This window comes from Triturus cristatus, chromosome 2_2 (genome assembly GCF_964204655.1).
Source record: "Triturus cristatus chromosome 2_2, aTriCri1.1, whole genome shotgun sequence".
In the NCBI taxonomy this organism is placed as follows: Eukaryota; Metazoa; Chordata; class Amphibia; order Caudata; family Salamandridae; genus Triturus; species Triturus cristatus.
The window spans coordinates 449,485,004-449,503,812 of NC_140582.1; the positions used below are offsets into that span (position 1 = coordinate 449,485,004).

General features: G+C 45.7%; 1 protein-coding gene across 1 annotated transcript in view; it reads left to right on the top strand.

The window, feature by feature from the left end:
* Nucleotides 1-18,809, top strand: part of ANKRD50 (ankyrin repeat domain 50) — a 141,087-nt gene that overhangs the window by 106,201 nt on the left and 16,077 nt on the right. The window contains exon 4 of the mRNA XM_085641544.1: nt 317-3,872. Within this exon, the coding sequence (XP_085497670.1) occupies nt 317-3,870 (3,554 nt within the window). The 3' untranslated portion in view covers nt 3,871-3,872. The remainder of the gene's footprint in view (nt 1-316; nt 3,873-18,809) is intronic.

The window sequence follows — 18,809 nt, forward strand, 5'->3', positions numbered from 1 at the left end:
GTTTAAGTGTGATGAATTAAAATGTTTGTACCAAATGTCCTTTTCTCCCGAGCCTCCGATTAATAGCCTTTAAAAACATTAAAGTAAATTGCAGTAAAATTTGTCTGCATGTTTTTGCGGTTTTGCATTGGAAAACAAGAATCGGGATATGCAGGTTGTGTTGCATTTCTAATTACTTAAAACGTAATTCAGTGTACTGGCATGTTTGTTTTAGATCTAAGATGAATTAAAGGCCTGTTAAGTTTATCTGGTGCCTAATGATATTATGCAAACATTTACAATGTTTTTTTGTTTGTTTTGTTTTCCTTAAAAACAGGTTTCCGGAAAATATGTCTCGATGACCTCCGCAAGGCCTACATTGTTAAAGATGTCCAGCAGTACATCCTACATCGCTTAGACCAAGAAGAAGCGCTGAGACAACACCTCACAAAAGAAACTGCAGAAATGCTGAATCAACTCCACATCAAAAGCAGCGGCTGTTTCCTCTACCTGGAACGTGTTCTGGATGGAGTTGTGGAAAACTTTATCATGCTACGAGAAATTCGGGATATTCCTGGCACCTTGAATGGGTTATACCTATGGCTCTGCCAAAGACTTTTTGTCAGAAAGCAATTTGCAAAGGTGCAACCTATTTTGAATGTAATTCTGGCAGCCTGCAGGCCTTTGACGACAATGGAGTTATATCATGCAGTGTGGACCAGAAACATGACCTTAACAGTGGAGGACTTTCAACGAAAGCTAGATGTACTATCCAAGCTTCTTGTAGATGGCTTAGGAAAAACAAAAATCCTGTTTCATTACAGTTTTGCAGAATGGTTGCTTGATGTGAAGCATTGTACACAGAAGTATTTATGTAATGCAGCAGAAGGCCACCGAATGCTAGCAATGAGCTTGACGTGTCGAGCAAAAGAACTAACTGCGTTGGAAGTTCAAGAGTTTGCTTTGCACCTCATCCATTCAAATTTGCAATTGGATACCTCAGACTTAGCATTGTGGATGATATGGAATGGCACATGCGTAAAAGACTCTTTGGCGACATTAATCCCAAAGGAGCAGGAAGTACTGCAGTTGTTAGTAAAAGCTGGTGCCCATGTGAGCAGTGAAGATGACCGTACATCTTGCATTGTGCGTCAAGCCTTGGAAAGGGAGGACTCTATTCGTACTCTATTAGATAATGGTGCTTCTGTAAACCAGTGTGACTCAAACGGAAGAACGTTACTGGTTAATGCAGCATATACTGGGAATCTTGATGTTGTCACGTTGCTTATTTCTAGAAAATGTGATTTGGAGATTGAAGATAAGCATGGGCAAACTGCATTAACTCTAGCGTCTCGTCAAGGGCACATAAAAGTGGTTAACTGTTTGATTGGGTTTGGAGCCAACATAAACCATACTGATCATGATGGCTGGACGACATTGCGTTCAGCAGCTTGGGGTGGTCACACAGAGGTGGTTTCTGCACTGCTCTATGCTGGAGCAAAAGTGGATTGTGCCGATGCTGATAGCAGGACAGCCTTGAGGGCAGCAGCTTGGGGAGGGCATGAAGATATTGTATTAAATTTACTTCAGCATGGTGCTGAAGTCAACAAATCGGATAATGAAGGTAGAACGGCGCTGATTGCTGCTGCATACATGGGTCATAGAGAAATTGTTGAGCATTTGCTGGATCACGGTGCAGAAGTTAACCATGAGGATGTGGACGGAAGGACTGCTCTATCTGTCGCAGCTCTTTGTGTACCTGCTAGTAAAGGGCATGCTTCTGTGGTTAGTCTTTTAATAGACCGTGGTGCTGAAGTGGACCATTGCGACAAGGATGGGATGACTCCTCTCCTTGTTGCTGCCTATGAAGGACACGTAGATGTTGTTGATTTGCTTCTTGAAGGAGGAGCGGATGTGGATCACACAGACCATAATGGACGTACTCCCCTCTTAGCAGCGGCCTCCATGGGGCATGCCTCCGTTGTAAACACACTTTTATTTTGGGGTGCAGCTGTTGATAGCATTGACAGTGAAGGTAGAACTGTTCTCAGTATAGCTTCTGCTCAGGGTAATGTTGAAGTGGTGCGAACTCTGCTCGATAGAGGTTTGGATGAAAATCACAGAGATGATGCAGGATGGACTCCTTTGCATATGGCAACCTTCGAAGGCCACAGGTTGATCTGTGATGCACTTATTGAGCAGGGTGCTAGAACAAATGAAATCGATAACGATGGACGCATACCATTAATATTAGCTGCACAAGAAGGTCACTATGATTGCGTACAGATTTTGTTGGAAAATAAATCTGATGTTGATCAAAAAGGTTATGATGGAAGAAATGCGCTTCGTGTTGCGGCCTTAGAAGGTCATAGAGATATTGTTGAATTGCTTTTGAGCCATGGTGCCGATGTCAACTACAAGGATGCTGATGGCCGACCTACCTTGTACATTTTGGCACTAGAAAACCAACTCCCCATGGCCGAGTTTTTTTTAGAAAATGGTGCAGATGTGGAAGTGAGCGATGCTGAAGGAAGAACCGCATTACATGTTTCCTGCTGGCAGGGGCATTTAGAAATGGTGCAGCTTCTTGTAACATACCATGCTGACCTCAACGCATCGGACAATGAAAAACGCTCAGCATTGCAGTCTTCTGCTTGGCAGGGGCATGTAAAGGTGGTTCAGTACTTGATTGATCAGGGGGCTGTTGTTGATCACACATGTAATCAGGGCGCTACTGCACTCTGTATAGCTGCTCAGGAAGGGCACATTGAGGTTGTCCAGATGTTACTAGAGAACGGTGGGGAGCCAAACCATGCTGATCAATTTGGGCGCACTGCTATGCGGGTTGCAGCAAAAAATGGGCATTCCCAAATTATTAAACTATTAGAGAAATATGGTGCATCAACTGTAAATGGCTGCACTCCTTCTCCAGTGCATACAATGGATCAAAAAGCCTTACAACAGACCTCAACGAAGATGCAGTCCTTAACTATGAAATCTAACAGCTCGTCAAGCACTGGGGGCGGTGATGTCCAACATACTTTGCATGGCTTATCTAATGGACCCGTTCATGCCTTTAGCTCTCCTTCAGAGTCACCAGATTCTACAGTTGATCGTCAGAAGGATTCACTCTCAAACAATTCGTTAAAAAGCTCCAAAAACTCATCTCTTCGCACCACCTCATCTACAGCGACTGCTCAAACTGTACCTATTGATAGTTTTCATAGCCTGTCCTTTACAGAGCAAATACAGCAACACTCACTACCCCGTAGTCGGAGTAGGCAGTCTATTGTCTCGCCCTCGTCAACGATTCATTCCACAGGCAAGAACCCGGCTTCCCCAGTAAGCGAGTTTGAATGGAGCCAAGTAAAACCCAGCTTAAAATCTACTAAATCAAATAAGGGAGGGAAAGCTGAAAACTCTGTCAAGTCAGGCTCAGTGGGCAAGAAAACAAAACAGAACAGCACTTCCCATCCAAAAGTCCTTGAGTATGAAATGACACAATTTGACAAAAGGGGCCCGATTTCAATATCGGAGACAAATATAAATATGTCGCTGAAGACGATGCCTGTAGAGCAACAGTGTAATATTTTAGGTCCACCCGCCCCACAAGAAGTGGGACGATCGCAGCAGCAATTCTTAATTCAGCAACAGAGTGCTGAGCAAAAGAAGAGGAATGGAATTATGACCAACCCGAATTTTCACCTTCAGGGAAATCAAGTTTTCTTTGGAAAAGTTTCAGTCGCTCGAGGATTGCAGGATAAAGGACACCATGAGGTTTTGGAAGGCTACCCTTCAGCTGATACAGAACTAAGCCTTAAGCAAACTCTGAAACTTCAGATTGATGGGACTGACCCAAGTTTCAACTACAAAAAGGAAACACCACTATGAAGGTAAGCACATGGCTCTAAACAATTAATCGTTTTATTGTAGCATTAGTAGGTTGATCAGCAATGCATTTCAAACACCAAATTTGTTACCAACTTGCCAATCACAAAGTAAATTTTCATTCAGTTTATAGAGTTTATTCTTTTCAATACTTGCTAAACTGTATTGCTGGATAAATATTTCTTCAAATATTTAATATCTACATAGTTACATAGCATTTATATTATTTTCCCAATTTCAGAACAAGCTTGTGATCGTGGCGTGTCAATCCACACAATTTACAATACATCCATGAAGTGTTTGCAATTCCATATCTCACCTAACCTTTATTCGCATGCCTCCCAAAGTCATAAATTTGGAGTGATGAATTTTAAGATCTATCTAGCAAATTGTCGGACACTTCTGTGAGAAATAAACGAATGAGCAATGCAAAAAGTCCATACTCGTACAATAAGGCACTTAAATTGTGTTGAAAGGGTTAAATTGTATATGCTTTACCTTCGTTGGACATGTTTTGTTCATTTACTATTGAAAACTGAGCTTTTCAAACTTGCCTACAGCTGACTGCGTATTCTAATTGGGTTGTGATGGAGAAGTTGAACTAAGTCCCATCTATCGATTACGCTCCTGCGCCTTGACCTACGCAGCCTTATTTGTGATACACAAGTGATATCTCATGAGTAACGGCAATAACACATGCAGCACAACACTTTCACATAAATGAATTTATCAAATGCAAGTCCTGCTAAGGCATGTAATTTGGTGTGATTCACCCATGTGATCACCACTGATTCACCATGTAGAAGCTCACTTAACCAGTGATGTTAGAGAAATGGCACCAAAAGAGGCCATCCTGTGAATGATGTAATAATAGGTCTCAAAAACCAAGCGGCATCTTCAAAAAATTGCACCCTCCGAGAATGCCTTTTAGTGGTGATTGTTAGCAACCTAAGACTGGTTAAACAGAACTGTTGTATTTCTCTTCATTTTATGGCCCATTTAAAGAGGCAAAATTTTGACACACACCTGCCCGATCAAAGATCTGTTGCAGCATGTAGTTTATTCTTGTTCAGGTCTCCTAGACAAGGGATTTTTTTTTTTACACAGCAGCTACACACCAGTACTTGCATGTACTTTTAGGCGGTGTGTTGATCAGCCCTAGCAGGGTACTTGGAGGCACCAAGAGAAGTGTTCAAACATATGACTACATACTTGTTAAAAAATCCCCTGACTGGCCTTTGTTAACAATACATTTATGGTGCACAGTGGTTTAACAATCACCTCAGTGTAGGTTTAAAACAAAAGCAAAGGAACTCGCCTGAAAATAGTTTAAAGTGCAATTCTGGTTAGGATGTAAAACTTAATATCAACTGGAATTCAACGTTATCTTTAGGAACACAATCCAAAATGAGCACAATAGATATGCAATACTTACAAGGTCTGGTTTTTATTGCAAGCTATGGATTGTGCTCTGTAGTGTTAGAAAAACTGTCCTACAGGAGGCAGATTACGCACAGCCCTACTCCCAAGAAGCCACAGTGGGGGGGCCCTCAAAGAGATCCCCCTAAGTTAACTGCAACAAAAAAAACAAGCATCTGCAATAGGTCTCGCATTTCGCGAGTTTGAGCTTTTGGCATTGTAAATGACAATTCCTTTTATTTGTTCTTGGTTTTTAAAACCTAAATAAAAGGCATTGTCATTTTTAATGCCAATAGCTTCAACTCGCGTAAATGAGAGACCTATTGCATTGCAAATGCTTGTTTTTTATGACACCCACTGTATGCAATCCTCAATTTTCTGAATGCAATGATAGAAACAGAAAAATACCAGACGGACGGCACGCTATGCTAAACATATATTTTTATCTTAGGTGTTTTTGAGCCACACCCTTAATTTCATCGGCCACTCCCCTTTGAGACACCCCCAGTTTCTCCATCCCGCTGAAAGCCCTGGACAGGCCATATTCAGTAAATCTAGCTCTGCGCTGCTCTCAAGCCCTAGCACAATGCACCACAGCTGCTGCGTCGTTTTGCGCTTTAATTTAGTAAATCTGCTCTTTGGTACCACAGCCTGAAGACCCTAATAGGAGATATCACAGATTAGTCTCAAAACGCCGACATTGCATCCCGCTTCAAAGGTGGTATGGTCGCAGATTAACTGAGAGCAACCTTGTGTTGATTCAAACACCCAACCCAGAAGTACTGGGTGTGCGGGTCAACCTCCTGGCCAGAATTCACAGTCATAAACCGAGAAGTGGATTCTCGATGGGTAGAATGAATATCTTTAAGGCACTGCGGCTGTGGAGAGCTTCAAGTGGTCTGCTCGAGTTCGCACATAATTACTGGCCCGTCTGTCAGCAGCATGCCTGCCTCTGGAAGGATAGCAGGCGCACACCAAGCTCGGAGAATGATGAGATAGCGACCCAAGGTCACCAGTTACCCTACATGTCCCTGTGTGACCCTCCCCGAGGTACGGCTCCTCGGGCCATTGCATACCGTGCCCTTCAAAAGGCAGGCCTCAAGTTATCGGGGGAAACTGTGCAAGCACTAGGTGTGCTGTGGTATGCGGGATAAACGAAACGCCAAATACCGTTTACAGCCTTTACAAATTATATATCAACTGTAGTTTGGAAAGCAAGCGGTAAGACATTAACTGTTTAGTACTCTGAAGTAATCCTACAGGTAACTCGTGGCACGTTATAAAAATGCACAAATTAATAAAAACCCCGAATTACTGACAATATCACAGAAGAGACAGTACATTGTGATTGTTTACTTTTAAAATCACTAAATTCGTCCACTCAGATGGCTATAAATCTGTTTTTTAATGCTGGATAACTTTTACAATTCTAGGTATGCAAAGTGATAACAAGTCGTCCGGTTCCAGCTGTGTGTGACTGCGTTGTGTTTAATGATCCACAAAGGAATGCAGCCGGCACCCTGTACAATGCTGCTCGCTCCCGACAGCTGGAGGCCGTGGGAGTGAACATTTACAGAAAAGGTGGGACATGCACCCGCCTTGTGCCAATTGCGTGCTTTCTTTTTTTAAAGCCACACGCAAAGTCCAATACAATGTGTGGAAAATCTAAAGCCACACGCACGAGTTTTCAGAAAGTCTTGAGTGATTCCAAGAGGCCCTCTCCTACTGCAGCGCATGCGCGCTACGCTCGGCTCGACCTAAAAATGGGATTTGAGATTCCTTTTCCTAGCTCGCGATTCCCTGACACCTGAAATAGCAGAGGGGGACTACGGTACCTGCTTCGGTACTGCAGTTCCCGGGCGCCATTTTAAATTTCAAGGATTCTTTATTCGTAAGTTGCAAGCTTTAGGGTGAGATGCTTGTGCTGAATTCACGAATTCTATGTTAAATTCCTGAATCCAAAAACACATTTTTTTTAAAAGGTCAAAGGACAAGCATCATGGGCCAAATCTTGTACATCAGCAAGACACCAGGGTTTTTCAACCAACCCTCTCTTCGCTTTGCAAAGCAGAAGGCAGGGTGCCGCGGAGGTTGGGTGTCTGTGCCGAAAAAGCTATATTTTTAGGGTGGAGTTTGCAAGCTTATTTATTGACTTAACAGTACTTGAGATTGTCATCATGACGTTGAGTAGAATCGTAGGATCTCCATTGTCAGACACGGTATTAGTCCGGTTCTATTTCTATAATACGTTTATGTGGGCCATCACCTGTTCACCGTTAAAGTTGGGATGACATAGTTTGCTCCATGTTATGTAAGGCATTATATCCCAGATATGAATACTAATCATATTCTGAACGGCGCCTAATTTTGAATTGGGGTTTGTTTGTGGCAATAGCTTGGATAAGAAAAGATTTTGCAGTAGTTCCCTTTAAATAAAGCTAATCGTATCCTGTTCAATCTGTGCCAGTCCTTTATTATGTCCCCTGTTCTTTTCTGATTATTTGCGATACAACTTCGGAATTGAGGTAATCTGCGTTGCCATTCTATGTGGTTAACTGCTTTCTCAGCGTCCAAGCTCACAATGGACAGTGCTGTCACTTCTGGGCTTGATACGGAGAAATGTCTGGGTAAAAAGGTATCGACCTGGAATTTAACCCTGCTACTCATTATTTCCAGGGCAGGGCTTAGTATGCATAACCTTTTGGAAGAAATTTTGACATATCATATTCTATCACTTTTGAAAAGGATTTCTGGCTCACAAAATGCATGCATTTAGGTTCGTAAAATCTTTTGGGAACATTGCGGTGGTTTCAGCATCCAAACTCAGTCGCTTTATTTTCTGGAAATAAGTAACTAAATGGAAGTTTAAAGACGTTTATCAACTCTTTGTTCAGGATTTTATAAGATTCTGAGAATAGTCTTGCTAACTGCTGCATAGTTTTCTGAATTTATTTTGCCTTTATAGCCCCTTCTTTTCTCATAGTAATTTCATGCATGTTAACCCCTTCGCTGCCAGGCCTTTCCCCCCTCCTGTGCCACGCCCTATTTGGGGTAGTGCGCGCTGAGGCCCCTGTAACTTTTTGACCATATAAGGTATCCACGCCAAATTTGCGTCCTTTTCTTCCAACATCATGGGGATTCTGAAGGTACTCAGGGTTTGTGGATTCCCCTGGAGGGGTCCCAGAAATGAGCCAAAATACAGCAAAATTTAGGGGTTTTTTTGGGGGGGGGAAATGGGAAAAACGGGCTGCACATGAAAGCATCTGGATTTTTCCCTGCAAATGTTATCAAAAAAGTGTTTGTGGGGCTGAAATCACCATTTTCCCAGCTTTTAGGGGATAGTAGACTTTTGTCAGAAACCCAAATATTTTTACACAGTTTTGGCATTTTTCTGGGACAAAGCCTATTTTTGCTATTTTTTGTGCTTTGAACCTCCTTCCAGTTAATGGTATGTAGGAGAGTGGAATCTGACTAATGGTTGCCCCCAACTTTTTGCCTGGTATTTAAGTGGTTTTTGACTAGTCAGGCTGGGGTCCTGGATAGCAGGATCCCAGCCAATCTGCTTTCTCCCTAAAACTGTTGAGTACTCTAGGTACAAACCTAATTGGATGCTGGGCATGCCCTACCAGTCCCTTGTAGATGGTACCCTAGGTACCCAGGGCATGGGTCCCCCAGTAAGCCTACCAGGGCTGCAGCACTTATTGTGCCACCCTGGGACAGCCACCCAAACTGACACCACCAGGCCACTACTGTAGCCTGGGCAAGGTGGTGCTAGCACCCCTTACAGGGATGTAGGTACCCTATGTCCCATACCATACAACACATATACTCTCATAGGTCACCCCTATGGCAGGCCCTGGTAATCCTACAGGGCTGGGTGCTGAGGTATGTGTGAGGGGGGACCCCTACGTGAGTAGGACCTCTCTGCAACCTTCGTAAAATCGTTACTGGGTTGTTTGTAGTGTAGCCATACCATATACTCTTAACCGCATTATAAGTTATTGCGTCATCGCTGTAACTTAGGAATGGCTACACAGAACCATATCGTGTTTGGTGTCAAACATGAAGGAATCATACCCCCAGTCCAGCCATGGGCATGGGGGCACGATTCCCCCTTGCTAGGAGGGTGATATGGGAAAAGCGGTAGAATTTGGACACCAATTTAAAAGTGCACATGTACCACAAAATGGCTACTGTTCGCCACCTACACGACTCTGGCTGGCTGTTGCTGGGGAAAACCCCAGCCTCGCCATCTGGACAATAGGGCTCCTGTGGCAGGGAGGTGCCAGCACCTCCCCAGACAGGATATGTGGATTGGAACAGGGTGGGTGCACCAAATGTCCTTTCAGAGTTGCACGTAGGCAGCTGCAGAGCCCCAATTCTGCATACACCGCCTGGAACCGGTTCAGGGGCGTCCTGCCCCTCGCCCAGGCGGGAAACACACAAAGGGGAGTGGGTGTAGCCACCCTTTCCCGCCTCTACTCTGATTGGTAGGCTGTCTCTTGGACCATCCCCTAATCTTGGGGATATATGGGAATAACTTTGCCCTAGAGCCTTAGATTCGTACAGGACTTCACAGAACTGACCTTCGACGAGCTGCTGCCCAGCTGACTGAAGAAATCTCCCTTGGGATAAAGGAGTTATCCCCCTGCTTGGCAGGCACCTAAAAGACTACAAGATACCCGGTTGGAACTTCGTTGCTCTCACGACCTTCGACGCCTTCCAGCAACCTCGAGGTGGGTCTCCAGTGCATCCCAGCGTCCTGTGAGTGTGCCCAGCAAGTCTGAGCACCCTGGACCACGTGGGTGTCGAGATCCCCGCATACCCCGAGACACCGGCCACCTCTTGTCCAGCACACGACCCCGACCAGTGGGGAAGTTGTGCTTTGGCCCATTCTTGAGCCAACCTTCAAGCAGCATTTGTGCCGACCCTCAGCTCCCTGGCCCGCTCCGGTTGCCCGTGGGAGCCCTTTTACGCACTCCATTTTGCTGCCTTCCGCGGTCCCTTGTCTCTCGACTTGTGGGCCCTGACGGAGGACAATCCTCTTTTCTAAGAGTTCCCCTGGTTGCTCCAGGCCTGCTCTACGCTCCCTGCAAAGGAGAGCACCCTCAGACCACGTGGGTCTGCACCAGCAGCTGCTTTGTTCATCCTGCGTGGGTTGCGGTTGCCAATGCTTAGTGGATCCAATCGGGACACTAACACCGCAGCGACCCTCAGCCGACGTGGGACAGTCGCCCTCCAGAAGCTGGCCTTCCTTGAAGCCTCCCGGAGCCCGTGACTGCAGAGCCCAGCTGTACCTTCCACACCTGAAGCACCCGACATCCACGAGCTCCTTCCTGTGAGCTCCCTGGTCACTGTGCTGTGACCCAGACTCTGTCCCCTCTGCTTTCAGGTTCATCTTTGTCTTTTCTTCAACTTTAATCTTCACGACTTCAACGACACTTCCAGCTAGCAGCAGTTTGGACTCCTTTTCCATAGAAAATCAGCCCGCGACCCGACACCAGAATCGACCTATGCACCCGGCTTCCCTGGGGCAGGTAACAGTGGTACTTCCGTGGTGGTGGGCTCTCCAAAGCCTTAAGTCTCAAGCCTTAACTTTGTACTGTTGTTAGAAGTGTCCTTAAACCCTAATTATTCAACTGCGACATTCTCCATAGGCTAACATTGCGATCCCGATAGCAACTTCTCGCACTGCACACGCCTCCCGTGGGTCCCCTTCCTCTTAACTGTGGGTGGATCCCGAAGGGGCCAGCGATCCTGAATGCCCTAGGCATTGCCTGTAGAATTGTCGTGGTTCTTATACCACTATTTTAGTATATGGTTTGGTCCCCCCCTGGGGCCCATTGATTTCTGTGCTATTTATTGTGTTTATAAATGCTTGTTTGAAGTGTAACTTTGCCACTAGCCACATAAAGTGACTGTGGGATTCTGTCTAGAATAAATACATATATTTTATATATATACCTGTGGGCTACTCTTTCATTTGGTTATTCAAGAGGTTATTATGGTAAAACAATAAGCTTAACACTCCTTCAAGACTTAGCCTGAAGGCTGCTCTCCACAGCTACCACTAGGATAGCTTTCTTTAAAGGTTGTCTTAAACCTATCATCAATAGGAGTCGAATTGGACTGGTGCAGGTGTCCCTATAACTAGGAACAGCATATGCCAGGCCAACTTTTCACATGGTAGAAATGGGTACAAAAGCAATAATGGATCCTGGAAAGCTATACATTTTAGAGAAGTAGACAAAATTCTGAATTCAGCAAGGGGTCATTTGTGTACATCCATCAAGGTTTCTTTATAGAAACTAACAGTTAAATAAAGGATAAATTGAAAATTTGTTGAAAAAAAGCGCCTTTTGTGTCAACGTTTTCATCTGTAACTTCTTCTAATTTTGACAGCTCTTTGAAAGCAATATACCGTTACATCCGCTGGACATTACTGGTTGTGGGGAACCCGACGAACCCAGAGCCAAAAACTGAGCAGCAACTTGCAATGGTTTTTTATTATGTACCGGGTATATAGTAATTATTCTGTAAAAATGTGTACATGGAAAAATCGGTATGAAAGACACCTATGTATTTCTGAAATGGGAACAAAATATAGAGTTTAGAAACAGTAGATATTTGCACAATTCCGAAATTGGGAGACTCATACTAGCATGAGAATTATCAATCATTTTTTAGAATGACTTCTTTTTTACACATTGTCTTTAATTTGGAAGGCAGAAATGCATCGAAAGTCAATAAGTAATAACAGTTCCCTTACAAATCTGAATTACCCTAAGTCTCCCGATAAAAATGGTACCTCACTTGTGTGGGTCGGCCTAGTGTCCGCGACAGGAAACGGCGCAAAACGCATCGTGGACACACCTCAATTTCGCAGTGAAAATTGAACCTTTTTTGGCAAAGTGCCTAGCTGTAGTTTTTGAACCCTAGCTCTGCCGGCACCTAGGGAAACCTACCAAACCCTCACATTTCTGAAACCTAGACACCCGGGGAATTCCAGGGAGGTATGGCTTGCGAGGATCCCCCAATGTTTCCTTACCCAGAATGCCCTGCAAACCTCAAATTTAGCTGGAAAATTCACCTTTGCACACATTTTTGTGTGGGAAAGTTGTGGCATCACCGGGCTGACACAAATTTCCTACCACCCAGCGTTCCCCCGGGTCTCCTGATAAAAACGGTGCCTCACTCGTGTGGGAGGCCTTAGGACCGGCCACGGGCAAGGCGCACCACGTTTTGGACCCTTGCGTGTCGCGGGTACTTGGGCCTCCCACACGAGTGAGGCACCGTTTTTATCGGGAGACCCGGGGGAACGCTGGGTGGTAGGAAATTTGTGTCAGCCCGGTGATGCCACAACTTTCCAACACAAAAATGTGTGAAAAAGGTGATTTTTTTTTTCAGCTAAATTTGAGGTTTGCAGGGCATTCTGGGTAAGGAAACGTTGGGGGATCCACGCAAGCCATACCTCCCTGGAATCCCCCGGGTGTCTAGTTTTCAGAAATGTGTGGGTTTGGTAGGTTTCTCTAGATGGCCGCCAAGCCCGGGGCCAAAAACTCATGGGACCCCCTTTGCAAAACCATGTTGTTTTGTGATAGGTAATTTTGATGACTCCTTTGGGTCCTTGCCTGACGCGGGCACTAGGCCTACCCACGCAAGTGAGGTACCATTTTTGTCTGAAGACTTTGGGGAACGCAGGGTGGGTGGAATTTTGTGGACCCACGCAGATTCCAGAACTTTCCACCACAGAAATGTGAGGAAAATGTGTTCTTTTGGACATATTTTTAGGTTTGCAATGGATTCTGGGTAACAGAACCTGGTGAGAGCTAGTGAAGTCACCCCATCCAGGATTCCCCTCGGTGTCTAGTTTAAAAAAATGTACAGGTTTGCTAGGTTTGCCTACGTGCCAACTGCGCTAGGGCCCAAAATCCACAGTTATGCACATTGCTAAAAAAAAATCGGAGCCCAGTGGGCTTTCTGCCGCCCTGGGGGGGAATCGGGGAAGGGGGTTTCATCCCGATATACCCCTAAAGGGGCAGAAAGACTGTGGCTATTTTTTTGGGGGGTGGGGGCATTGGTATGACCATTTTGGGCAGCCCCCACGCATAAAAAAAGACTGCGTACTCGCTGGCGCCCAGGGGGCAGATCAGGGGCCACTGCCACCATCTGCCCTCCTGGGGGGGTCAGAAAGACTGGAATTTCTCTGTGGGTGGGGTGGGGTATTGTCATGCCCATTTTGGGGAGCCCTTACACTAATAAAACAAAAAATCCATGGTTACTAGTGGGCATTTGGCGCCCCCCAGGGGGGGGGCCAGATTGGGGGCTACAGCTCCCATCTGCCTCCTGGGGGGCAGAAAGACTGTCATTTTTGTGGGGGGAGGGTGGGGCCATTGGCGTGCCCGTTTCGGGCAGCCCACACCCTAAAAACAATTGTGCAAAAAAAATCCCTGGTGTTTAGTGGGCTTTCTGCCCCCCCCCCCGAAGGGGCAGATTAGGGGCCAAAAAGGGGGGGGCACAAAGACTGATAATTGGGGGGGTGAGGTGGGGGCATGGGCCTGCCCGTTTTGGGCAGCCCCCACCCCTATATTTTTTTTTTTTACAATTCCCTTGTGTCTAGTGGTCTTTATGCCCCCGCGGGGGGGCATATTGGGGGCCAATGCCCCATCTGCCCCCCAGGGTGGGCAGAAAGGCTGTAATGGTGGTGGGTGGGGGCATTGGCGTGCCCGTTTCGGGCAGCCCCACCCAAAAAAAAAAAATGAAAAGAAATCCCTGGTGTATAGTGGGCCTTCTGCCCCCCTGAAGGGGCAGATTAGGGGCCAATGCCCCATCTGCCCCCCGGGGGGGGCAGAAAGACTGTGATAATTGGGAGGTGGGTTGGGGGCATGGGCCCCCACCCCTATTTTTTTTTAATTCCCTGGTGTCTAGTGGGCTTTTTGCCCCCCCCCCCCGGGGGGTAGATTGGGGGCTACTGCCCCCCAGGGGGGGCAAAAAGACTCAATTATGCCAAAATTATTTGGGGGGAGCAAAGGCCCTTGCCCAAGGGGCCGCTCCCCCCTCCCTGGTGTCTAGTGGGTGTATCCCTACTTGGGGATCGCCCTCCTGTGGCGGGGTACCATTGGAAAGGGGAGATTCTCCCCTTTCCAACGATACCTCTCCCGTCTTTCTACGTGCTGAAGGGGCTGAGATAGCCCCCTGAGCACGTACAAAGTGAAACTGAAATGAGCCTCTTGGCTCATTTCAGTTTCAGTGTAATGACGTCGGCGCGACGTGCGCGCCGATCGTCATTACACTGAAAGCAGGGGGGTGCCTCGGGAGCTAGGGAAGCTCTTCCCCAGCTCCCGAGGCTATTTTCAGTAAAAGGGAATCCCTCTGGTGCCCGCACCAGAGGGATTCCCCAGGGAATGCCTCATGACGAGCTGGACTCGTCATGGGCACAGCGCGACTGTGCTCCATGACGAGTCCAGATCGTCATGGGCACAGAAGGGGTTAAGTAGACAGTTCTCCCAAATGGTCATCAATACCGGTCCCTTTGTGTTTAATTTGTAAGTACAGATTTGTGTATGAAATGTATTAAACATAATTGTGCACGGGAGGATGCTATCTGAGATGAGCTAGGCTTACAATTACGTTACCTCAGATTATTTTATTTATTGTCTTATTCTGCACTTGTGAAACTTACTAAGTGCATCAGAGCTCTTCCGATAAAGATGATTATAACAAGCCACTAAGATAACCAACAGGTGCGAAGGTAGGAGAGGCAAGTGATTCCTTAAAGAGACGTCTCTCTTTCTGCCTTAAACCTTCATTTTGTGCTAGCCTCTCCTTTTATACTTGACAGCACCTTTGAGTTGGCATTTCTGCTCAAAGCTAACTAGCTCTACAGGCTAACACCATAATTTCCTATAACCTTCACAGTTTGATTACGTTTTTTTGAGGAGGGCAATTTTCTCAGAGTAGGATCTTTTTCCCTACTACCCACAGTTTAGGAATGAAATTGGGGCAGAGTCCATGTCAGTTTGCCATAGTTCATGTTTAGGGGACCAGACTCGCTAGAAGATGACCTTTCAGGAGTCCTCACCAATTATGAGCATTTCTTGCAGGGCAGTACAAGACACCATGCAACAATATTCTCTACCTACATAGTTTCAGTTGTGATGTTTACTTGTATGTATTCTTCTCCATGTTCCACTGTTCCTTACCATTTCAGTTGTCATCCTTGCCAGAATTACATCTGTGTTCCTTACAGCAGCTCTATTGCAAGTCACTGTTAAAAGTCCCATAATGGGAGCACCAAGCATCACCGTTTAATTCTCCCTTCCACCATCATCAGATGCAGTTGAGAGGGGTTTATCATCCATTGTGATTGTTTATCTCATTCCTTAGATGGTACCTCACAGCTTCCCTTTAATTCACTACATTTCTTCTTGGGCTAATTATTTCTGCACTGAGACTCTTGTTGGGTAACTTGCATGACAGAAATCATGCAGGCAACTCTGAGCAACTGAGTTATGCTGATTTTTCTGATAATCATTCTGCTCTGCTCCATTTGGCAGTCAGGATAGATTGTATTGTATGGTATGGCACACTTGTATAGCGCTGACTGTCACCCTACGGGTATCCTGGCGCTTTAACCTAGACCGATGGAATCAACAGAAACTGGCCTGAATATTAGCGAGAAGCATTACTCTCATTCCTGGGAAATAGCCAGGTCTTCAAACTCTTTCTGAAACCTAGCAAAGAGTTAGCTTGTCTGATGCTCTGTGGTAGCTCATTCCAGAGACGTGATGCTGCTGTACTGAAGGCCCTACCTCCCATCCTGGATTTCTTGAATCCGGTAGTTGTTACCAGATTTACGCTAGAAGAGCGAAGGTGTCTAGTAGGCTTGTACCAAGTAAATCTCTCCTGCATGGGTAGAGGGCCCGTGCTATGCAATGTTCTATATACCATGCATAGAGATTTGAAGCTGACTCTGACCCTAATGGTCAGCCAATGGCGATCTCTCAGAGCTATAGTGGTAGAGGAGCTACGCTGCCTGGCAAGTGCCAGCTTAGCTGCTATAGACTGAACTCTTTGCAACCCCTGCAAGATGTATTGTGGAGCACCCAGATACAAGGAGTTGCAATAGTCCAGTCTACACAGAATTATGCTCCTCACCACCAGGGGTCTAGCCTCATTGGGTAGAAGTGGTAGAATCTGCCGAAGCGCTTTTAACAGGGCAACGCACACACTGATCGTTTTATTAGCCTTAGATGCAGCTGTATTATTAGCAGACATGCTACCAGCTAACGCTACTAAGTTTAACTGTGGAACATTGACTTCTTGAATTCCTCCACTTCTTCCATGATTTCCTCTGTAGCCACCAACAATCCATCATGTCCATCGGACACCGGTACTAAAGTCATTTTTCTACATAAAGATGTCCTAAAAACACAATTGTGACTTGGGAAGGATTCAAAGTACATTTGAGGTCCTGCAAGTAGTTGTAGGGGTAATACTGGTACCATAGGAATTTTGAGGGGAATTACATCACTGTGCTTTACCCAGACTGAGTATCCAGATAAAACAGTTTTTGCTCTTTTTTTTATTTATTTATTTTTTTACATGAAAATATTTTGCCTCCTTACCTTCAAGCAGGAGAAGTCTGATTTCACAAAAGTGTATAAACGTACTTAATACATGTTAGCAATATGATAAGGCTGGAGGGGTAAGGCATTTTTAGGTCGAAGCCTACCAGACAGTGCAGCTGTCTGGTTTGCTAACAAACTCTTGGACATTCAGAAAGCTTCCCTGGGAATGCATTCCACCCACTGCATACCATTGGCATTGTGTTTTGTAACTCACATTTGCTTGCTTTCTGTTTATTGGCTTTATTTGTTTTAGGCTTTTCAGCATTAGTTTGTCCCTTCCCTTGCCCAACCCCTATTCACGGTGTTCTTCCACCAGTACAGCATTTCTGTAAAAAGACCTTTTAAATCTTGTTCTTATCTTGTCACGTTTGCTGTGCATTCATAGACAGAGTTCAAATGTCAGGCTCTGCCTTTTCAGGGAGCTTGATGTTTACTTTTCTTTCTCTGAGTTCAAAGTGAGAGGATGTATGTGCCAATAATGCTAGCTATGCGGCTGTGCTGTACAGTGGTATTTTTTTTTTTTAGCACTAAACAAAATTTAAATGACCGTAAATGAGCTGTGCTGATATTTCAGAATATGGAAAGCACAAATAAAGCACATTTTTGGGTAATTCTGAAGTGTGGTGGGAACACCTATTTTAATGTCCGTGCAAAAGTAATGATCATTTCAATTGAAGATGTGTTGTCAGTAATGACGGTACATTAGCACACCATGCATACTCCACTTTACCCCACACCTCTCCATTCTACTCTGCACCACTCCGCACCACTCCACAGTGCATCACTACACTTTACGCCACTTTATTCGATGCCTCTCTACTATACACCACTCTAATCTATGCCAATGCACTCTACCCCACGCTACTCTGCGCCACTGCACTCTTCGCCCCTACTCTCCACGCTAAGCCACTATAATCTACTCTGCACCACTGTACTCTGACAATGCCCTCCGACACTACTTTAGCCACTGCTCTCTACGCCACTTCACTCTACTTTGAAAGAATCTACTCTACGCCACTGCATTTTTCGTCACACTAGTCCACTCTGTGCCATTCCATGCCACTGTAATCTATGCCAATCCCCTTTGCTTCACTCCATGCCACTGTAGTCTACTCTGAGCCACTGCACTCTGAGCCACTGCACTCTGAGCCACTGCACTCTGAGCCACTGCACTCTGAGCCACTGCACTCTGAGCCACTGCACTCTGAGCCACTGCACTCTGAGCCACTGCACTCTATGCCACTGCACTCTATGCCACTGCACTCTATGCCACTGCACTCTATGCCACTGCACTCTACAACTCTCTGCTCTTCACCGTTCTACTCTCCACCACTCTGCACCTATGTGCCTTTGCACTCTCCTCCACTGGACTAGACTGTACACCACTGCACTTTGGCACTGCATTCTACGCCACTTCACTCTACCTCTACACCTCTCTACTCTGCACCTCTGCACTCTGCTTTGCTGCAATCAGACATTCTGCTCTGCAAGACTGCACACTTTGCCACTGAACTTAATGCCACTCTGTGCTGCACCACTGCACTCTACACCACTACACTCTGCACCACTCTACATCACTCCACTACGGCTCTAGTGTATTCTGCACCACTGCTCTCCACGCCACTGCACACTACACCACTCTACCCTGCACCACTCCACTCTAACAATCTACAATACGCCACTGCACTGCATTCTACTCCACTCTGCGGAATTGCACTCTACGCCACTGCAATGTACTCTGCACTACTCTATAGCACTGCACTCTATGCGAATGGATTCTACACCACTTTACCAAAAACCAATTCACTCTATGCCAATCTACGCTGCACCACTGTACTTCATGCCACTTCAATTCTAGTCCACTCTACGACATTCTACTCTACAACACTCCAC